Below are 23,414 nucleotides of genomic sequence, written 5' to 3' on the forward strand. Positions count from 1 at the left end.
GGTCCTACAGCAGTCATGGATATTTCTGTAAGCTGCAAATGTTCTGCACCACCCATCATCACCACAGCCACTTGCAATAGTTTTATGTGTTCCTGAAAATATTTGCTAGCATGTTATGAATTTTCATCGGATTCTGAAAAATGTGTTTGGTTTTTTTTTTTTTTTTCCAGTTTTAGGTGTTAGTCTCTTTGCCATTTGCAATTTTAGAGTTTGGAGATTAGCTCCCTTTTTCTTTGATTTCAGGCACTTAATTTGGGGAATGCTTGGGGCAAATGGAATGGCAAGGTAACGAGCGTGTGTGTATGTGTGTGTGTGTGTGTGTGTGTGTGTGTGTGTGTGTGTGTGTGAAAGAGAGAGAGAGAAAGAAAGAGAGAGAGAGACAGACAGACAGACAGAAACAGAGAGAGAGAATTGTATAGAGGAGTATAGCTTAGTGATCCTCTCCTTAAATGGAGGTTCTGGAAGGAGTTCTGAAACTCCATCTTCTTCAATAAGAGGGAGCTGCCCCAGGGCAGAAGGTATTGATTAAGCATGAATTCTGGAGTTGGGATGGTCTTGTGGGAATGATCAAGATCCTCAACATACATAATGATGACGTTAAGAGGAGTAAAACCAAGTGAGAAAAGAAGATAATTAATATTTAAAAAATAAGAATATTATTTTTTTCTAGCTATATTGAAAAAGTATTACACATATTTACACTGAGACTCATAGGATAATGGGCTTAGAACTAGAACACCTTAAAGGTCATTCAGAATCACACTTAATAAAAATTAGATAGCTATTAGGATGCTTTAGGGAAAAAAAGTGATTTTTTTTTGTAAACAAAGAAATGACAGAAATCTATTAGCTGAATTTTTTTTCCTCTCTGTAGCAATTGAAAATAAAGAAATCAGGGCTGAGTTGTTCTGTAGGGTTCACCAATATTAGGGGACCTCATTTCCATTCTTAGCAAGTGATTTAAGGCATCAGTCTGAGATTCATGAGCAATTATCCATTGTCTTTAACTCTCCCAGTCCCACTGGAAGAAACTTTGGAAATAAGGCAGAAGAGTGAAGGACTAATACCCTTTATGTATGAGTAAACTCCCTCCCCCGCAACAGACTCAGAAAAAGCTAACTATATCTTTGCAATTCAACAGTTTTGTATCTCTGGGCATTATTTTGTTGATTTATTTATTCTTTCCATAGCAAATCTTTTAAATTGCAACCTTGTCTCAATCTTGTTGGATTTTGGGAATGAGGATTTGCCCAGATATGGACTAGAGTCACATGGCTGGGAGGAAAAGACATCCCAATTCTTTTGGGGGAAGAGAAGAGGCGGAGGTCAGCCAGAGAGAATGAACTGGGAAAGAAACCATTTGAAGTGTGCTTTTGTGTCTGTGATAGAGTGGATAAGCAATTGCTTGGAAGGTAGGAGACCTGGGTTCTGGTCTGGAATTAGCTATTAACTAGCATTGGGACATGACTTGGCCTTCGCCTATGAAGTAAGGATTCCACTATGATTTCTAAGCTGCTTTTCCATCCTAAAGTCCTAGAGTGTTGTGTTCAGTTCAGTTCTATTCTCCACAGTTTAATCTGGAGAGCATCCTGTAAGAATGCAACTGGGAAAGTGAAAGACTTTTGAATCCATGTTGTATGAAGATTATTGGAAGGAATGAAGCATATTTAGCCTGGAAAAGAGAAGACCCAGGAGAACCAAGAGAGCTGGCTTGAAGTATCTGAAAGCCTAGTACAGAGAAGAGCTATTGGACCCCAGAGGACAAACTAAGAGAGATGGAAAAGTTGTCAAGAGGAACTTTTAGGCTTGATCCTAGGAAAAATTTTCCTAATAATCCGTGGTCTTCACCAATGGGAGGGTATGGAGGAGGGCTGGACAGTATGGCCATGGCTGGGTAGGTCTCACTCAAAGGAACATTTACATGGATGCAATCACAGATTATCTCCGTATTTGAGTAAAATTCTCCATAGAACAGATCCCTTGTGAGGAGTATTTTAAGAAAAAATTTTTAAAGGATGTAATTTGTGACTCAAAAAGCTGTTCCCTCCAGTTCTTAGTATGGCACCTTTCATTACAAGTACATTATCTCTGAATTTTAAAGGGACCAACTACTCTCAGAGGCTGCCAGGTTACAGCTTGTTCTGAGCAGATCACAATCAGGAACAAACTCATTCTCCTGGAGTCATCCTCAGGGCAAATTCTTTGCTTCATAAGCCTCCTGTGCTATTGATAGAATAAAATGGTTTTTTATAAGTAGCAATAGTAGCATCACAGATTTCTTATAGTGGGCTTTATAGTAAAATGGAATGCAATGACAGATATACATTGAGAATAAAAGTATTTTATTATTTTTATTATTATTACTACCCCCTTTTAACAGATGAGAAATCTGGGGCACAAAATAGTTGCAATTTGCTCAAGGTATGGCAGCCACACAAGGGGGTGGTTCAAATAGATAATTATTCCTTTACAGCTTGGGTTGTGGCAGTCATACCACCCAAACAGCTGGGATTTAAAAACTGAATAGGGAATGAGACTTCCTGAATTTCCCATGGTCTAAGCTGACAGCATATGTTTCCCCCCTTATTCAAAGGCTTATTTAAATTGTTCCAGTAAAGATAACCAAAGTGTGGGGGAGAACTAGCCTTCCTGTTCTACACAAATATTACCATGGCCTTCTTGATAGAATGTAGAGATAGTTATTAGATAGTAGGGTTGTTCTTGACAGAGTTTTCTAATTTGTTTGTGTTCAGTGGGCTCGGTTCCACAGCATTGTTCCATCTATGTTTCCCAGAAGCCAGTGTTTATGTGATTTTCAATGCCAATATTCAGTCCTGTAAACGTTCATCAGGTGGGCAGGGATAACAGCAGCAGGGAGGGTCGAGTGACTGGTTTAATTAGTTTATTGGGATCAGCTGGGCTACTTTCACTGCCTGAACTCATGATTCAGGAGGAAGATCAGTTCAGGGCATCATGTCCACAGACGGGGCTACTCAGAAAACTTTTCAGATGGAGACAGCTAGCTCTGCCAGAAACATTTCCAAAATAGAAATATACCCAAATTACTGGGTCATTCCAATGCAATTTAATAAATGTTTTTTCTTTTCTTTTCTTTTCTTTTTTTTGCTGAGGCAATTGGGGTTAAGTGACTTGCCCAGGGTCACACAGCTAGAAAGTTAATGAAGATTTTTAAGTGCTTATTATGTGCTAGACCTAGAAATTATAGAAGGACCCATGTGCCATTATGAAGAGGAAAGAGCCAGGAACACCTGGTTCTGACATCCTGGCTGTATGACTCTGGGCAAGTCATTAATCTGTTAGGGTAACTCTCTATGACTACAAAGGCAGCCCCCCTTCTTCCCCCTTCCTCCATGCTTCATTCATATAGGAGTACAGAGTTATAGTCCTGGGACTAGTTATTGATCCGTTGGGATCAAATCAGTGAGGAGAATGGTTTTTACCAGGCTGAACTTTGGAAAACTTTGGAGCTAGAGCCCATCTCCTTTTTAATTGGGTTGTTGTATTTGAGATATCTGAGGTATTTATCAGTCTGATGAAAGACAAAAATGTTTTGAAGAAGTCACTTGCTCTCTCTTTTCTACCTATCAAAGCCTGCTCTCCAAAAAGGCCCTGATACCAGCTACTCATACCTGACTGAGAAAGGAAGCCTCTGTATTATTTTTCCATGGGTACTTACACTATACACTTTATCGTTAATTATGAAATGAAAGGTTTTAAGTCTCCAGGGAAAAGAATTCCTAGTATCAGATGGGAGGGAGATTTGGGGACTGGAGGCCTTCCAACCTCCCTGCTTCCCACCACAATCCGTACGTGCGACAACCGGACTCTACTCCCTGTTTTGTGTGTGTTCTTTAGTCCTTTCTGATCTTTTCATTTCAGGGCTCAAAATTTCGTCTGCCAAGCTAACTGATACTGTAATCAGCACATGAGGAAAGGTAAAGAAAACTTCCAGGGGCCTTTTATTATGGAGATCATGGGATCAGATTTGGAGCTGGACTGGACTGGAGAAGTGCTTATATGTTTCCCACTAGAAAACTGAGGCTGAGTGAAATTTAAGTAATTTGCCCAAATGCACAGAAGTAGCAAGGGGGCACAGCCAGGATTGAACCTAGAGGTATTCCTGACTGTGTAATCTCCCAGATAATGGTTTTTCCATCTTTTGATGCAGAGAATAACTCATTCACATCTTTTCATCCTGAATCATTTTTTTCCATTTCTGGAGGATTTGCTCTAATTTTTTTTCACATTTGGTGTTTTACACAGTATGTTGTACTGCCAACTCTTAACTCTTGCTTTCTAAACACTACCAGCTTATCTCCTTTTCTTTCACTTGTTCCTTTGATCCTAATTTTCCTGCAAGTTATTTTAGGTGATTTGATGCAATCTTCTTACTTGAGGCAAGTAGAGTACCTGGAACTGAAATCAAGAAGAGCTGAATTCTGAAGTTACTATGTGACCCTGGGCAAATCATTATCTTTCTGATGAAATCACCTTTGTCTGTTTCAGTCTCCTCATCTGTAAAATGGGTATAATAATAGCACCTATTTTCCAGGGGTTATTTTATTAAGGTTAAAATAAGCAATTATTTGTTAAGCACTTTGCAAACATTAAAAGCTCTATGTAAATGTTAGTCATAATTATGATTGAATATGGTTATAATTATTACCCTGTACCCATTTTGTTGAAGTTTCTTTAAATGTTTTGGTTTCATTTATAGTGAGAATGCCTGTATGGACTTAGTTCTTTTCCTATAGTACTGGATTATTCAGTGATTGGCTAGAGATCTGATATTATTACTAATAGTTAAATTAATGTTTGTTGACTATCTTAAAAACTGTGCTTCTTAGCATCCTCTGCCGCTTTTTCTGTTACTCCCCTATTAGTCTCACAGAAATTGGATAGGCGATTACACAGTACTGAAAGTCATTTTCTATTTTTATTTTTTTTATGAGAAATAGCGTCATGTAGTAGAGCCAGCTGGGTTAACCTGGTTTTAACTACTTAGTACCCCAGGCAACCTCTAAGATTGGAAGTTGATTAATATGCCTGCATAGATCAGCATTAATGGAGAGAATTTCTTTACTGAGCATTTCCTCCACAGATAAACTGAGAAAATATTTGTAAAGCACTTAGCACAGTACCTGGCACATGTTAAGCACTTAATATTATGCTTTCCTTACTTCCTTCTGATAAAAATCACAGATTTAGACCATCTGTTTCACAGGTAACCATGATTCAGGTACAAAGAATCCTGTTCCTCGGGGCCAGTCTTTTGATGATTAGCCTTTCAATATAGCTAAAGGAAGTCTTTCTAAGAGATCCTACTAAAATCCACCAAAATCTAGGGTTATTTTAAACTTCAAAGTGCTCTGGAATAGGAACTTTGCAGAAGATAAATATGGCTTGAACAGGCTAAAACATGTTTTATATGAGGAATTCATTACATGGAAGAAGGGAGTGTTGTGAATTGAAGTCACTGGAGAAATATGATTGGAAAAAATTGATAGTCTAGTCACATAATGAATGTGAAAAGAATTCCAGAAAGGTACCCTCCATGCTGAGTGGATATCCTCCTTCCACACTAACTTGAAAGAAATTTATGGGAATATAGCAACTAGAGATGCACAGGATGAGTAGATTTGTTTGTATAGGTTATGACTGGCAACAGTGGAGGGAAGAATTAAATAGAAGTGATCATAAATTCATTGAGTTATTGGAGAACATGAAGTAACTGAGAAAGGAAGCTTTTGTATTACTTTTCCATGGGCATTTACATTATACACTTTATCTTTAATTATGAAATGAAAGGTTTGTTTGTATATAGGAAAGATTATGTTTGGATATAGGAATTGGTATTCCTAGTTTTTAAGGGTGAGATCATTATCAGAGCCTATGGCACCAGGCAATTATAACCACAGACTTATTTGAAACATATGAGGATTTTTGTTGTTAATTTTGTTGAATGACATTGAAATAGAAGCACTTGTCATATTCTTCTAATTATATTTATGCAAATCAATCACAGTTTTTATTCAGTGGATGCCATTTCCTTTTTTACACTGTTAGACTTTTTGTTTTTAATAATATTTTATTTTCAAAATATACGTAAAGATAGTTTTCAACATTCACCCTTGCAGAACTTTATATTCCAAATTTTTCTCCCTCCTTTCCCCCCTCCCCCTAGATAGCAAGTAATCCAATAAATGTTAAGTGTATGCAAATTCTACCATACATATTTCCACATGTATCACATTACACAAAAAAAAGATAAAAAAGGGAAAAAAATGAGAGTAAAAAAAAGCAAGTAAACAACAAAAATGATGAAAATACTATATTGTGAATCACATTAATCCCTACAGTCCTCTTGTTGGAGGCAGATTGGTCTGAATCACCTCATTGTTAAAAAAAAGAGACAGGTCCATCAGAACTGATCATCATATAATCTTGTTGTTGCTATATACAATGTTCTCTTGATTCTACTCACTTCACTCAGCATCAGTTCGTGTAAGTCTCTCCAGGCCTCTCTGAAATCATTCTGCTGATTGTTTCTTATAGAACAATAATATTCCATAACATTCATATACCATAATTTATTCAGCCCTTCTCCAATTGATGGGCGTCTCCTCAGTTTCCAGGTTCATGCCACTACAAAGAGAGTTGCCACAAACATTTTTACACATGTGGGTCCTTTTTCCTTATGATCTCTTTGGAATACAGACCTAGTAAAGACAAAGGTTATGCACAGTTTGATAGTCCTTTGGACATATTTTTCTCCAGAATGGTTGGATCAGTTCACAACTCCACCAACAATGTATTAGTGTCCCACATCCCCTCCAACATTTATCATTATCTTTTCCTATTATCTTAGTGCATCTGAGAAGTGTATAGTAGTACCTCAAAATTGTCTTAATTTGCATTTCTCTGATCAATAGTGATTTAGAACATTTTTTTCATATGTTTAAAAATGGTTTTAATTTCATTATCTGAAAATTGTTCATATCCTTTGACCATTTATCAGCTGGAGAATGGTTTATATTCTTATAAATTTGAGTCAATTTTCTGATATATTTTAGAAATAAAATCTTTATCAGAACCCTTGGATGAAAATTTCCCCCTCAGTTTTCTGCTTCCCTTCTAATCTTGGCTGCATTGATTTTGTTTGTACAAAACCTTTTACATTTAATAGAATCAAAATTATTCATTTTTCATTTCATCTCTAGTTCTTCTTTGGATATAAATTCCTTCCTTCTCCACAGATTTTACTGGGAGATTGTACTAATTTTTCTTTATCTCTAAATCATGAACCTATTTTTGACCTTACCTTGATATAGGGTGTTAGGTGTTAGTCAATGCTTAGTTTCTGCCATACTATTTTCCAATTTTCTCAGAAATTTTTGTCAAATAATGAGTTCTTATCCCAAAAGCTGGAGTCTTTGGGTTTATCAAATACTAGGTTACTTAATTATTGACTATTGTGTCTTGTGAGCCTAAGTTATTTCACTGATCAGCTACTCTGTTTCTTAGCCAGAAGCAAATGGTTTTGATGACTGCTGCTTTATAATAGAGTTTTAGGTCTGGTACAGCTATTAATTCCCTTGAAATTCTTGAGTTTTTATTCTTCTAGATGAAATTTATTATTTATTCTAGCTCTATAAAGTAATTTCTTGGCAGTTTGATTGGTATGGCACTAAATAAGTAAATTAATTTAGAATTGCCATTTTTATTATATTAGCTAAGCCTATCCATGGGCACTTGATATTCTTTCAGTTGCTTAGGTGATAGACATTTTGAACAATTAATTCATTTTTTAACCTTTTTAAAAACCCTTCCACTAGTGGCATTTGCAATGAATGACCAAAGAGAACCAAATTTCCCCAATAATTTAATTTTAAATTAAACACTTGCTAAGCACCTATTATGTGTAAGGCTATATGCTAGGTCCCAGGGACATAAAGATGAAAAAGAGGCATATTTCAGGCCTTAAGGGCCTTATCATCTCATAGGAGTAGGTGTAAGATGGAAGGTATTATAGCAGTGGCAAGATGTGCAGTCTGAGAACTCGAGTTCTAATTGCAGTTATGCTTCTTGTAGTTTATATAATCTGGGCAAATCACTAAATTTTTCTGAGTCTCAGTTTCCTCATCTGTAATATGAGGTTACATGATCTATGTGACCTCTGAAGTCTCCTCTAGCTCTAAATCTATGATCTTTTGATAATTGCACAGGTAATTTTAATACAAGGTAGAATATGACTAGAGCAAAGGAGAGATCAAAGTACTCTAATTTATCTTCCTGTTTCCCACAAAAGGCCTGCTTAGTTTTGGCCAAGTTGGAGGTTCCCAGTTAGAATAAGAGAAAGAGTTGGTGATGAAGAGAGAACAGTGTGGTGAAGGAAAGATCAGCCTTAAATATCTCTATATTCTCTTTCTTGGTACCCTTGCCATCTCTCATAGTAGTTTATTGATCATCTCTATGCAAAGGTGTTCTGGAATCAGAATTGGCTTTGGAAAGTCATTTGTCAGATTTTCAGTGTAATCATTTCTATTTTGGAACTAGGCAGATACTACAAATCAGGACTTGATTTATTGTTTTGTTGATTAACTAATTTAAGAAAGCAATGGAGAAAATATCAATAATGAAGATTAAACTTTAAAATGTATGATATGTATATGTACATTTTTCAGTGCTTCTCTATCTCTCCGCGTCTCTATATCCAGTCCTAGTCTCTCCCTTGAGTTTCAGTTTTGTTTGACTCTGTGTGACCCCATTTGGGATTTTCTTTGCTATTTTTTTCTTTTTCAAGCTCATTTTATACACGAGAAACTGAGGCAAACAGGGTTAAATAGCTTACCCAGGGTCACACAGCTAATAAGGGTTTGAACTCAGGAAGATGAGTTTCCCTGATTTCAGGTCCAATGCTCTATCCATTGTAACACCTGCCTTTGAGCTTCAGTACCATATTATCAATTGCCTATTAGACCTTTCAAGTTGGACATGTCCTGGAAATATAGTAAACTCAGATTTCTTTCTCTTTTCTCCTAAACTTTCTTTTTTCTGTACAGGGAACACTAATCTTCTAGTCTCAGTTTTATAACCTGATATTAGCCTCAATGTTTTCCTTTCCTAATCCCACATATCCAATTAGTTACTGACTCTTGTCATTTCTACTTCCACCACATTTCTTTCATCCAAATTCTTCTCTTTATTCATATACCTACCACCTGTGTTCAGACCCTTTTCCTCTCCTAATTTATGACCATGGTCTTCTAATTGGTCTTTCTGGTTCATCCTCCTCATTGCTGCCCAAGTGATTTTCCTTGAGCACAGAGATGACCATGTTACTCTTTTACTCATCAAACTTACTACCTTTTGCTGTTAGGACCAAATATAAAGAGCTTTAAAAACCCTCTACACTCTGGGCCTGATCTATCCTTCCAGCCAAGCTAGCCTTCTCTCTTTCTCACACATGACACTCCTTTCCCAATCTCTATGCATTTATAGTGGAATGCATCCCAAATGGCCTGTCTCATAAAATCTTCCTCTTCTTTCAAAATTCAGCTCAAACACCACTTTCTGCATAAAACCTTTCCTGAAAATTGAGTAGATGCCCTTCAACTGGGGAATGGTTAAATAAGTTTTGGTATATGAATATAATGGAATATTATTATCCTATAAGAAATAATGAGAAGCCTGATTTCAGAAAAGCCTGGAGAAACTTATATGAATTGATGCTGAGGAAAGTGAGCAAAAGCAGGAGAATGTTGTACACAGTAAAAGCAAGTTTATATGATGTTCAAATATGATAGAGTTAGCTTTTCTTACCAGTACAGTGATTCAAGGCAATTCTAATAAACCTGAGATGGAAAATGAATGTTGAAAACTATCTTTACATGTCAGAAGGTGATATGAGAAACCACCTTCCTCCACTCCTCAAGGGTGGGATGTACATTGATATGAAACATTGTATATATTTTTCATTAAAAAATATATATATATTGATCAGTTATATTAAAAAAAACTTTCCTGATTTCTTTCCTAATTGCTAACACTCTTAAACCCAAGTAGGCTACTGGGAATTTCAGTATAATTACCTTGTTATTAACTATTTTGTACTGTATTACTCAATCAATAGCATTAATTATTAAGTGCTTACTATGTACTGGAGCATTGTTTTAAGTGCTGGGAATACAAAGAAAAGTCAAACAAAAGTCTGAGTCTTCAAAAAGCTTATACTCTAATGGAGGAAACAATATATCAATCGTTTCATATTGATAAGTAAGGAAGTTCATGGAAGGTAATCTTAAAAGGGAAGTTATAATCAAGTGCTGGGCCTGGAAAAGGCTTCTTGAAAGAGATGATGCTTGAGGTGAATTTTAAGAGAAATTAAGGATTCTGAGAGATAGAACTGATGAGAAGTGGGAGTGTCAGTGCAAAAATATGGAGATAGGCGATTGAGAATTGTGCATGAGGAGTTGCACATAGGTCAGTATGGTTGGATTACAATGTGGAGGGGTATAATATGCTAAAAGTAGGAAGATAGGGTGGGAACAAGTTATAAAGAGCTTTAAATATCAAACAAATATCATTCTAGAGATAGTAAAAAGGTTTTGAGCTTTAATGGGTATGGGGCATAACAAGGAAAATCACCTTATATGGAAGATGGATTAATTAGGAGAGATATGAAGCAGGAAATACAACTAGAAAGCTACGTAGTTGTCAGGTTAGAGGTGATGAACACCTGGTAAAGGGATAGAAAGAAATGTATGAGAATGGCAGGGAAGGAAGCTGCAAGATTTAGTAACTGATTGGATAAGTGGGATGAGAAAGAACAGAAGGGGAAAATGGTGGTGAGAATGGTGGTGACTACCATGTTACTATTTATTCTGTTTATACTTTTGGGTGTTATCATCTCCCTGTGAGAAGGTAAACTTCTTTGGGAATAGGGAAACTTTTTGGATATATTTATATTCCCAACACCAAGAGTAAGGTAGGAATTTAATAAATGCTTGTTGATGGATTGATGGTTTTATTATCCTTTCTCTTAAAATACAGGAACTAAAAGACAGTATCCTATTATTTCTCACATGGAGCTTTTTTCTTCTTAAAAAGTTCAATTATGTTTCTACTCTGGATGGGCCCAAGTCTAATTGATAGGTGATGAACAAACCCTGTCTTGGATAGCCATCCCGGGGTCAGGAAATGCAGATAGCTATCGCTTGTCATCATGCCAGCTGACCATACTATGGAGGCCGCTTGGAGTCTCAGTCAGAAAGACACAAGTTCAAACCTTCCTCTGACATATACTTGGTCTGTGACAATGGGCTTTTAATATAGCCTTTTAACACCCCAGGTAACTAACTGACTTATACCTACCAATCTTGCAGAAGATGTTGCTTTGCATTAGTGGAAACAATTTCCACAATAGAAGGTTCCCTGTTCTCAGAAGTCCACAGGCCTAGGCTTAGCTCCCCTTCCAACCCTTGACCCCTACAATGCACCCAGATCTTTTGAATGTTCAACTTTTATCACACAGATTACATAAGCATCCATGCTGAACAAGAAGAATAAGAAAGAACTGCAAAATAGATATAGTTTGGTTTGGGGAGCCTCTTTTTTTTTTTTTAATAATTTTTTATTGATAGAACCCATGCCAGGGTAATTTTTTACAGCATTATCCCTTGCATTCACTTCTGTTCCGATTTTTCCCCTCCCTCCCTCCACCCCTTCCCCCAGATGGCAAGCAGTCCTTTACATGTTGAATGGGTTGCAGTATATCCTAGATACAATATATATGTGCAGAACCGAACAGTTTTCTTGTTGCACAGGGAGAATTGAATTCAGAAGGTATAAATAACCCGGGAAGAAAAACAAAAATGCAAGCAGTTTATATTCATTTTTGGGGAGCCTCTTGTTCAGTTATTTCCGTTGTGTCTAAATCTTTGTGACCCATTTGGGGTTTTCCTGGCAAAGGAGAAGTTTTCCATTTTCTTCTCCAGCTCATTTTTACAGGTGATGAAACGGAGAGAAACAGGGTTAAGTAAGTGCCTGAGGTGTGAAGCGTCATGGGAAGCTTTTACTCCCTTAAATGTTTTTTCATTGGCTAAAACTCTCCATGGCTTAAAATTTGCTTCTAGTTCTTGTTACCTCTCTTCCACCCACTGCCTTCCAAATTCCTGTTTCTTTAATACCTGTAGAGCTGATTTAGGGCTAAATGTTAAGGTAATTTCCATTGAGTTGGTCCATGATTCTCAAAGAGGATCAATTGCATCATGAGGGTGATGTACTGACTTGCAAGTGAATCTGGACTTAGAGGAGGCAGAGCTGTGCAGAGTCATCAAGCTTGCAGGCGCCTCCAGATCCTGGAGTCCAGTGGCAACTTACAGGTCAGGATCACCGTCCATTGATTGCCCAGGATGGCCTTGGATGTAGTGGTCAAGAACATCTATCACCGGCACTACTGGTGATAGATTTCATTCATTCATTCATTCACCTATTTATTTATTTGCCAATTTATCTATCTATCTATTTATTTTTGCTGAGGCAATTGGGATTAAGTGACTGCCCAAGGTCACACAATCAGGAAGTGTTAAGTGTCTGAGGCCAGATTTGAACTCAGGTTCTCCTGACTTCAGGGCTGGTACTCCATCCACTGTACCACTTAGCTGCCTTTTACATTTGCATTTTAAAAGGAAAGCTTCTTAACTACCAGATCACAGATTTAGACCTTGAAGTCATCCCAGAGACACGTGTCCCATCCCCTAATTTTACTGCTGTGGACATGAAACACTGCCTGAGGTTACACAGCTGTGTCTAGCTAGGGTGAACTCTGAACCCACCTTCCTGACTCCATCCACTTCCAGAGTTCTACCAGCCCTCTGTGTCAGTCTCATAAATCTTGTGACCTAGCAAGGGAATGTAACACAAACAGATAACTAAAGCTGTGATCAAACACAGAATTCTTATTTTTCTTTTAAAAAAATGTTTATTTGTTTAAAGTAATAATCACAGCTAGTATTTACCTAGCATCAGAAGTGCCAGGTATTGTGCCTAAGTATCCTCCCAACTACCCTGGGAAGTAGGAGTTACTATTATCCCTATTTTAGAGGTCCAGGGTAACACAGCTAGTAAATGTCTAAGGTCACACCTGAACTCGTCTTTCTGGCCCCAGGCCCAGGACCTCACTGCCCCCCGTTTCTACTTTCCAAAGGAGTTTTGTAGCTGGTTCTTTCCACATCTTCTGTTTGGTCCTTGGCTTTAAGGCCACTTCTTTTCTGTCTTCCCTCTCATTTCCAAACTGTTTTTTTGGATGGTTCCCTAATCCTGGCAAGTGGACATTTGTTTCAAAAAGTTCATCAAGTTAACCCTCTTTGACCTAATAATAATTAGTAGTAGTGGAAAAAACTAATCTGTCAATACAAATACAACAATTATTTTCAATATGTAAAATACAATTTATTACATTTAGGCCATCCATGGGTTTCAACACAGTATAGATTTCAAAACAAATATTTTTTCAATAAATACTAAATATCATTCATCTTAAGATTAAATACAGTGTAAGCAACTCATTCACAAGACAAATTTTCTATGGTATGTCATAAACTTCATCATAGTGCATCTTATTTGTCAAAAGGATCATTCTTCATAATGTGGCAGAATGGTTGAGTTGACTTTTGATGGGAAAGAAGTGCTGGAGGGACCATCTACATTTAAGTAATTGAGTTAGTCAAGAAAATAAGATTTTCACACGTACTCAGCCACCCCCAAAGAGAGTTAAAGTATTCCCATTTCATTCCTTTCTTTGCAACTGACCTCCTCCACTTACTGGAAGGGAGGATGGCTCCATTCTTACAGCCTCGATTCAGAGCATCTAGGCTAGCATCTGGGTTCCATATAGAAATCCTGGGAATAATTCAACACTCTCTGGGGCATATTTAGGAATATACTCTTTGCCCTATTGTCAACTGGAGTGATGAACCTAAATACATAAGGGGTCTGTTCTTGGAGAGCCAAGGAGAGTGAAGGCAAATTAACTGGGGGAAATGGTTGAGATACAAATATGGGGGGAACCTATTATGATGTTCACATTAGTTTAGCAGCATGGGTTAGTGCCAAGAGCACTGGATTTAGAGTGAGAGGATCTAGATCCAAATCCTCCCTCTGCTACTTAACAGCTGTGTGATCCAAGTCACAACCTCTGTGGGCCTCAGTTTTCTCATCTATAAAATGAGAGGATTAGACTAGATAATTTCTAAAATAGGTCTAAATTCTACCACACTACATATGCATATATTTGTATGAACACATATGTCATGTGAATGAATACATGAGTATATTTATATGTGAATATACATGTGTCTCATTGAGAAGCTGATTTGACTGACAGTTTTGATTGTCTATCCAAACACTGAGTTATCTATTTTGTGGTTGTATTTTGACTATTAATGTTGGCTGGCATATAAAAAAATTGAATGCATTTTTTTCTTTTTAAAATAAAATTTATAAATACCTTTTGTTCCTTCATCACCTAAATTTCTCCAAGTATATCTAACCCTCATCCCCCCTAGAGAGCCATTTCAAGTAACAAAGAATTTTTTAAAAAACCTGATTAATACATTAAGAAAATCTAAAAATATATGCAAAGTTCCATCCTAGAGACCTCTCATCTTCTCATATCTTTTCTTTGGCTTATGCTTATTTGTTTTGTTTTTATATTTATTCCACTTTACTTTCTTTTTTAAGAAAGCTGCTCAGTTTATTTTTCTGCTGAGCAAAAAGTTGAACAAAATTACTGAGGCTCTTGAAAAGCACATAGGTGACTTGGATAATAAAATAAAAGTATGGTTTCTTGTCTTTGTTTTTGGTGTTTTGTTTTTGTGTCCCTTAAAATACACATATACACAATACAACTACTTCTATACTTAAGCAGCTTGCCTCATCTAAAAAAGGCAGATGGGAGGAAAAAGCAAAGGGGGGAAAATGAACTCAATAACTAACTGGTGCCGTTCAGAAACAGGGAACTGCTGCTGCCCTCCTCTTACAGAGGGGGTCTGTCGATAGACTTTCTCCCCATTGCTTCCTGAGCCTGGTCCCAGGTAATCAGGTTATAAGCAATTTGGAAAGTTCCTGAGGAGTCTGATACAGTTTTCAAGAAGGGATGACTCAACTTCCCGAAAGAATGCCTGGGTCTGATTTTGGAAGACCAGAATGGTGGGAATCACTGGGTACTCTGCATTTGACCGGAGTTGTTTCTGGAAACAGATGCTAACCAGTGTCAGTTGGACTTATAGCAACTTATAAGTGAACTGCTTGACTGTATTGCTGCCATGTTTATTTTTTGCTTCTTGTGATGTTAAGTGATATAAAAGGCTATGGCAGTGGAAAAACATAGCTGACTTGATTCAAGGAAAGGAGGGCATTAGTGTTTTGTTTTGTTTTTTAAAGACTTGGCAAAATCTGAAAAATGGAGAAACCACAATACTATAAAGTTAACAACACAATCCTACTTTTTCATGAAAAAGAGCATATTCAAGTTAGAAAAAAAAGCTTTAAAATGTTGGAAAAGTTGAAGTAAATTTTCTAATCATTTAGACACTTAAAACATAAAACTGTACTTGCTTATTTTTAAAAAATAGGGTCAATTCATTTATAATATGACTACCTTTTAAATTAGATATATGTATTACGTTTTCTTTTTTTTCTCCTCACTATTATGTAAATTCCATGACAAGAGGGACTGATTTATTTTTGCCTTGAATCCTCAATGTTTAGCATGGTACCTTGCACACCAGTATGTTAATGGATAATAAATAATTATTAGTTGCTTGATTAAGGTAATGATAAATCCTGTATCTTTCATTCCTTCTTTATGGTCTTCCTTTCATTCTTCAATCAATAACATTTACATCAGTCCTTCTATAACTTCATAGCTAATAATTACCTGGTTTTATGGCAAAAAAGAAAAAAAAGCCATTGTATAATAGCCAAACATGATGATGAGTCTTTTGGAATTTAATCTTTTTTTTCCAGAAAGAGGGGATTAGGACACAAAGCCCATTTGTGTAGGAAATCATGGGAGATTGCTTCCCAGAAATGGAAAAAGTGAGAGTACTTTGGGTTTCTCACTTCACTTTTCATTGCTTTGTGGTTATTATTGTTGTGGTTGCTTTTATGTTATTGTAGTAATTGTATATCTAGGTTTCTTTGGACCTACTTCACTCTCAATTAGTTCAAGTAAATATTTCCATGCCTCTCTATTGTCACCATATTTATCATTTATTACAGTACAATATTTCCTTACATACTTGTACCACAATTCTCCAGTAATTGGGTACATACTTTGTTTCCAGTTCTTTAATATCACTAAGAGGTGCTGATAGAAATATTCTTCTGTATTTGGTGACTTTCTTCTTATTAATGATCTCTTTGGGGATTATGTTTATTAGTAAAATGGACATTTTAATCATTTTACATAATTCCAAATTGGTTTCCAAAAGTGGTTGTATTGATTCATCACTCCACTAACTACCTACTATTGTATTTTCCTTTATACAGTATTTCCAACAATGACTCTTCCTCTCTTTTGTCATTTCTGTCAATTTGCTGAGTATGAGGTAAAACTTGTTGTTCTGATGTACATGTTTCTTATTATTAGTAATCTGTAGCATTTTTTCCTATAGTATTTATAAGAATTCTGTGTTCAAATCCTTAGACCACTTATCTGTTGGGAAATGACTTTTGATTTTACACACACACCTCCCTATTAGTTATTTATATATCTTGAATACCAAACTCTCATTTGAGTAATTTGATATAAAGATTTTTTTCCATGAAACTGTTTCCCTTTTTAACCTTGATGCATTAATTTTGTTTGTGTACAAGCTTTTAAATTTCATATAATCAAAATTATTTATTTTTTGTAATTACAATTCTATCCCTTGTTTAGTTAAGGGTATATCTTCTATCCATTGTAGAGAAAAAGCATGACACCAAAGAAGAAATAAGAGAAGACACTTGTCTCAGAGAAGTGGGAGGTACATAGGTGAGAGGTCTATCTATGAACACTGTGTATATTTTCTGACTTCTTCAATGTATTAATTAATTTTGCTGAAATTTTTCCTTCCTTCTTTCCTTCCTTCCTTCCTTCTTTCCTTCCTTCCTTCCTTCCTTCTTTCTTTCCTTCCTTCCTTCCTTTCTTCCTTTCTTCCCTTCCTTCCTTTCTTCCTTCCTAATAATTCTTTGTTATATGAAATAGCTTTTTGGGAAGGAGGAAGGAGAGAAATACTGGGAAATGTTTGGTGAAGTAAAAATAGAAGATAAAGTAAAAAGTTCTGTTTTTAAAAAGGGTGAGTATGAGCTTTGCTTTTGGAGTAGCCATTAGATGCCAAGACCTGGCACACTGTTGAGAGGAATGACATAATAAATAAATAGTATTTAGCCATGACAAGTAACCAGAATTTAGTTTCAGAGCTGCAGAACATGGTTCTGGATCACCTCCACAAGGAATACATTCAGCTTTGGAACCTAGCATCTACATACCAGTTAATCCATGAATCCAGGGAAGTATTTTTAAGTGTCAGGGACTGGTTATTTGCAAGACTGACTCATCCAGCTCCATTTGGGAGGAGTCTTTTTTTATTAAGCAGACAATTAACAAAAGGATTATTTCATCTTCTTTAGTAGATTATGTATGTTTTACATAAACATTTGAAGGATTTGTAATTTTGATAGAATATGAGTATCTTGAGGAAAGAATTTTTTTTTGTCTTTGAATGCCTAGGACTCAGAAATTAATAAATAATTGTCGATTGACATCTAAACACATGGAGAAAGTAAGTTAATCATTATTTAGAAATCCTCAGTTAGCTTATATGATTCACCTTCAACAGATACGTCACATGAATCTAATTCTTATAGACCAAATACAATTGAATGAAACAATGTTTATAAAAACATGAACCTAATACTAGTTTAAAGTTTTTCTTTTTTTCCTCTTTCTACAGAAAAGATTTTGTTTATTTGGGGGAGGGGGAGAGAAATAGTATCACAACTACACTAATATTTAGCACTGAATATCTCCTTGAATCGAAAACAAATGCAAAAAGAGGGTAAACATACCTAAGAAGATGATACCTTGAGTTACCTAACACATCTAATAGTCATTCTGGTGAAGTTTGGATCCTTCTTAAAGATCCAGGAATCATAGTTCTCTGCAGATGGAGAAGAGAAGCAGCTCTCTCAGGATCAGAACTAAGGTGGGGAGTTTTTCTGACGTGAAGGCCACTTTTAGATCTCTCTGCAGAGAAACGCAGAGTTGGGGATAGATCACAGGAGAGGATGAACAATATTGGATGAAAGATGTCGACTGACTCTGACCTGAAGTTGGAGCCTTTATCTTTTCCCGGTTTGTTGACCAGATCAAGAGAATCTAACAGGGAGTGTCTGAACCCTATCTGTATAAAAAAACTTCTGGAACAATGGTAGACTTATCCAACTTTGTTTCTTCCTTTTTATTTCAATAGATGGTATAGTTTCTTTGTTCCATTTGAAATTCTGCTGACTAGCTATTTGTATTTTTAATGATGGATTGCTAATAAAAATAAAATAATTTAAATTTTGCCCTGAGTTGATGTTTTTGCTATAGAAAGTGTGATAAGGAAGCCTGGTGATAACTGACTATCAAATTCAACTGATTGATATTCTTAATTATTAGGCTGGGGATTGCCTAGAAGCTTAGAGCTTTATGAAGCTTATTAATAATATGTATTTTTAAGCTTTTCAACTTTGCAAGGAAAAGAAACTGTGTAGAACTGGCATTCTTGCCCTAGATGAAAACTCTCATGAGGTAATCTATTTCCTTGCAAAGAGATCCACAGGTGACTCTGGAAAAGAGGTCTTCAGGCTTTTTCTAAACCCTCATAGAAGAGGGGGAAGGAAAGTAGAGGCAGGGACCTCAAAGAAGGTCACATACTTCCCTATACATGTCTGCTTTATTGAATTAAGTTCACACTAGTGAAAGCTGTTTTTTATAAAAAGATAATTAGAAAAGATGGAAAAGAGTCTTTAGTCATTCTTAATAAGAAAGACCTTATCACTAGACTTTTCTTTTTTATAACTGATACTATGTGGTCATATTAGGATAAACTTCCAACAATACTGCCTTACAAACCATCCAAAGTGTGTTCTAACTCATTACCTGAAATCCATAATTCTCACAGGAAGCTTTCAAAAGTCAAGCTGTATCCAGATATAATCGGTAGCTGATATTTTTAACTGCTCTAAAATGAATTAAGTTAGTCCAAATCATATAGGATATGTGAAATAATAAATTTGGTCTTAGAATGCTTTTAGAGAAAAGCTTAATTTGTTGAATAAATAATTCCTAATTATAGATAATTAAAATCAAGAGAAAGAAAGCATTATACTTTAAGATGACACTATCAAAGCAGTATAGGCTTAAAATCTCTAGTAGACAAATTTTAAATATCAATATGGGATGGCATACAGAGACATTTGATGGGTTTCAATTACCAAGATGTTTCCTTAGCATGTGAAATTGCAGGTGAGTATTTCAAATTATATTCCATAGCTTATCTGATATATTGGCTCACATTGTTAGGAGACATACTACAGATTAGGCCCAAACCTGAAAAGAAAAAAAATCACAGTCTTTAGTTTATGACATTAAAAAACTTGAATTTTTTTTTTTTAAATAAAAAGTTCACTTAAGTGGATTACGTTTGTTGCTTTCAAAATTCTCAAGAGTTTTATACTTGGCCAAGTAAAATAAGTCATATGTTGTAATTAATATTTTAATTACTACATACACCATACAGGATTATAGAATCTCAGAGGTAAAAGGGAGCTAACAGGCTACCTGCTTTAACTCACAAATAGAACAAGAAGAGTGCCTTCTCTTAACATTTCAGCAAGTGGTCAACCACCTCTTGCTTAAATAGTTCCACTGAGGGGGAGCCCCACTGTCTCTGTAGGCAGCCTATTCAGCTTTTCAATAGTTTTAATCATTGTGAAACTTTTTTTGATATCAAACCTAAATTGTATCATCTGCAACTTCTACTCTTTGCTCATAATTTTGGCTCCTAGGACACACTTCCTTCCCTCCCTCTCTTTCCTCCTTTCCTTCTTCTTCCCTTCTGCCATTAAACCTGATTTTGTCCTATTTAACTATTTTAACAAGCATGGCTCTCATTTCACTGAAGCATAATGAAGGTAGTTACTAGGATAATTGAAATTAGAATTCAAAATTTGACCCAGCTAACTTCTGTCTTTTAGTCTACTTTGAATACTAAGACCAAGCATTTTTCTTCTCTTCAACTAACAGAGCTACATGTCTCCAATCTCCAAAGTAAGAAGAAAAAGACCCTTACCCTCAGGGTGTGGTCCCATGATCCTGAGCAGAAGGCTGTTCCATCAGGGGAAACACGTAGGGTACTAACTCTATTTTCATGTCCAAATAGGATGGATACCCTTGATCCTTTCAATACATCCCAGACATTGATGGTATAATCATTGTAACCAGCAAACAATAGGCGACCTAGAAAGGGAATGACATTCACATGGAAGGATCTTTCCAAAAGTTCTCAACTAGGGATCCTTAGTTTTCTAGGTCATCTGGAGTTGCAAAATTATGATAATAAATCATGATTTATTATCAGTAAATGTTTGATTTATATACCTACATACCTGGGGTCATGTTAAAATTCTTTGGGCAAAAAGGAGTTGCGAGTTTAAAAAGTTGATCTAAAGCAAGAGAACAACCAATTTGTAGGCTACTTGTATTTGTGCAAGATTATTTGTGCAAGATTATTACCTTCCCTTAATTATACTAGGCATGATGTAGATACCCTTAGATAAAATACAAAATGTACCTGATTTCAGAGTTTAATCTCATTGACTAGACTTCAGATACTTTTTATTACAAAGTGGTGTAACTGTTCTCCAACAAAGGGTGGAGGTGGGAAGGGGAAAGAAAGAAATCAGAAATCTCAGGAAATCACGGGGAATTCCGAGGCGCTTATGGAAATGGTTTGCTCTCAACCTGACTTCACTAGATTGATTCTTTTCCTTCTAGAACTTTGTTTAAGGTTATTACCTTTTTAATTTTAATTTCCCCTTCTTAGAGTGGTTGGTAGATTGTTCTAGTTCAGTTCAGTTTCCTTTCTTAAATTCAGGTTATACCTAGTTGCTAGCAAAGGCTCTGTCTCAAATCTTTCTTTATGAGGGTCAACATGGGAAACATAGTTCTCTGTCCTTTACCCTTTTTAAGAGGTATGTGGGTGGGTGTGTTTGTGGTAGAAATGGGGCTTTTTCTACTGGAGAAGAGTGCAGGTGGGAAAAGTTTAATACGTCACTCCCTTAGGAAATGGGAAAAGGTTTTCCTTTATTTGTCCTGGCAAGGAAAAAGGGGTATTTGCTCTGTTCAGCCAACTTCTGTGGGTAGTGCAGAGCTGGAGTGTAAGCAACTTGAAGACAAAAACTGTTTTATTTTTGTGTTTTGAATCTCTAGCACTTAACACTGTACCTGACAAATAAATTCTAGATGATGAATAGATTGCAATCACAATGTTAAAGTAGAGGAGAGAGAGAGAGAGAAAGAAGAGAAGAGAAGAGAAGAGAGGAGATAGAAAAAGAAAAGGAAACTGTGAATGGGAAAACCTTTTTTTTCCTTTATTCCCTCATAACCCCAAAAATGAGAATAAGGAAGGGTATGAGTCAACATGTCAGATCATTTGGGGAGTGTTCCATTACATGTGAAGGAGTGCTGGGGATATAAGTTTATTTCCTGCGTGTGTTCTTAGTTCTGGTGCCAGTGATCTGGCAAGGTTTCTGATCCAAAATGACACATTCTAAGAAATCAGATCTTACCACTGAGGGAGAAATCCACACTGGATGCTCCAAATATAATACTCTCTTTGGAGTAAATTGCCACCTCTCTATCAGCACGTAGGTCATACAAGCGACACTGTAATTCAAATGAAGATTTAAAATAATTTTTACTTTGATTGCAACTTTATAAAGTATGGCAGGCAAATCAAGTGGTTGGTGCAATTTTTAAAGATCACTGTCTTTTACCCTCCCTACCCCTTCCCTTTAGTACTTTTTTTCCCCATTTTTCTATTCATCTTCATTATCAATGGGAAAGAGGCAGTGGATTCTATGAAAGTATAAAATGTCAAGGAGTTCTCAAGGTATAAATAATTCTTGGGATCTTGCATGTGCTTTTTAAAAAAATATAAATATTGCATTGACTTAGAAATATATCACTATTACTTTTCAATGATTTATAATCTGCTTCCTTTCTAAGAACTCTTACTTTCTAACAAAGAAGTAGAATTCAAGCCAAGTTAACTCTTAGCTTTCCCTGTCTGAAAAGGGGTTTTAGAGGGCATATGAGAGTGATATTTTTTTTCTTAGAAAACTCTACTACATAATTTTCTCTTTCAAAAACAAATATTCAGCAACTTAGAAACATACCGTAGCATCATCTGAACCAGAAGCAAAGGCATCTCCACTGGGATAATATCTGTAAGAGACAAAGTTGTGGTTGCAAAATCATTCTACAGAGATCACTAATCAGGTAATATAGCAGGCAAATCACTCTAAAATTATGTACTTCTCTAGTGCATTTTTGATGTGTGAAATTTCATATTGATGGCATTTTTTCCAACCTTGTGAGCCAGGTCATTATTTTTGCAGAGTAGCTTAGTGGTTAGAATGCTGGTTTTGGAACCTAGAAGATCTGAGTTTAAGACTTTTAATACTGGGAAAGTCACTTAGGTGCTTAGTACTCTAGTGAACTCTCTAAGACTACAAGCTTCAGAGAAGGTGCCAGTCAACTTTCTTAGAGAGTTCTCATCCAGAAATTCACCACATCAATGAAATCTCAGCCCTAGTCCCTATTACTACCACATCTTTTCTATTATGTCTTTTGTACTTAAGCTTTGTGGTTATTTGGTTGCAAGTCATGATCACAATATCATAATTACAGGTGTCCCAAAGGGAAATGAAAAAAATGAGATAGACTGTGGTAGGTTCTATAGCCAAGAGTGTGCTAAATCCAGCCTGAATCAATTCATGGAAATCAGCAAATGCTACAAATTAAGGCTTAATTTATTGTTTTGTTGATTCTAGAAAGTGATAGAGAAAATATTAACAATGCAGATTATATTTAAAAGTATATTGTGAGTACATTTCCCCCTCAGAGAAGTGGTAGTTGTAAAACATTTACCAGCCCAGCCCTGGCTAGAACGTATTACCAGTGATGACTGGTGCATTAGAAATGATGTGAAAGATAGCACATGTCTGGAAAATGAGATGGGTTACATGTAAAAGAGATAATATGTGGAAAGCTTAAATGTTACATTAAACACCCT

General features: G+C 36.1%; 1 protein-coding gene across 1 annotated transcript in view; it reads right to left on the minus strand.

Moving 5' to 3' along the window:
• Positions 1-13,448: 13,448 nt before the first annotated feature.
• The window catches only part of GNB5 (G protein subunit beta 5), a 50,195-nt gene continuing 40,229 nt past the window's right edge, over positions 13,449-23,414 (minus strand). Inside the window, exons 8-11 of the mRNA XM_051980668.1 lie at positions 22,516-22,564; positions 21,907-22,003; positions 20,409-20,575; positions 13,449-19,666 (exon numbers count right to left, since the gene is read on the minus strand). Of these exons, the coding sequence (XP_051836628.1) occupies positions 19,655-19,666; positions 20,409-20,575; positions 21,907-22,003; positions 22,516-22,564 (325 nt within the window). The 3' untranslated portion in view covers positions 13,449-19,654. The remainder of the gene's footprint in view (positions 19,667-20,408; positions 20,576-21,906; positions 22,004-22,515; positions 22,565-23,414) is intronic.

Source organism: Antechinus flavipes, chromosome 2 (assembly GCF_016432865.1).
Source record: "Antechinus flavipes isolate AdamAnt ecotype Samford, QLD, Australia chromosome 2, AdamAnt_v2, whole genome shotgun sequence".
NCBI classification, from domain to species: Eukaryota; Metazoa; Chordata; class Mammalia; order Dasyuromorphia; family Dasyuridae; genus Antechinus; species Antechinus flavipes.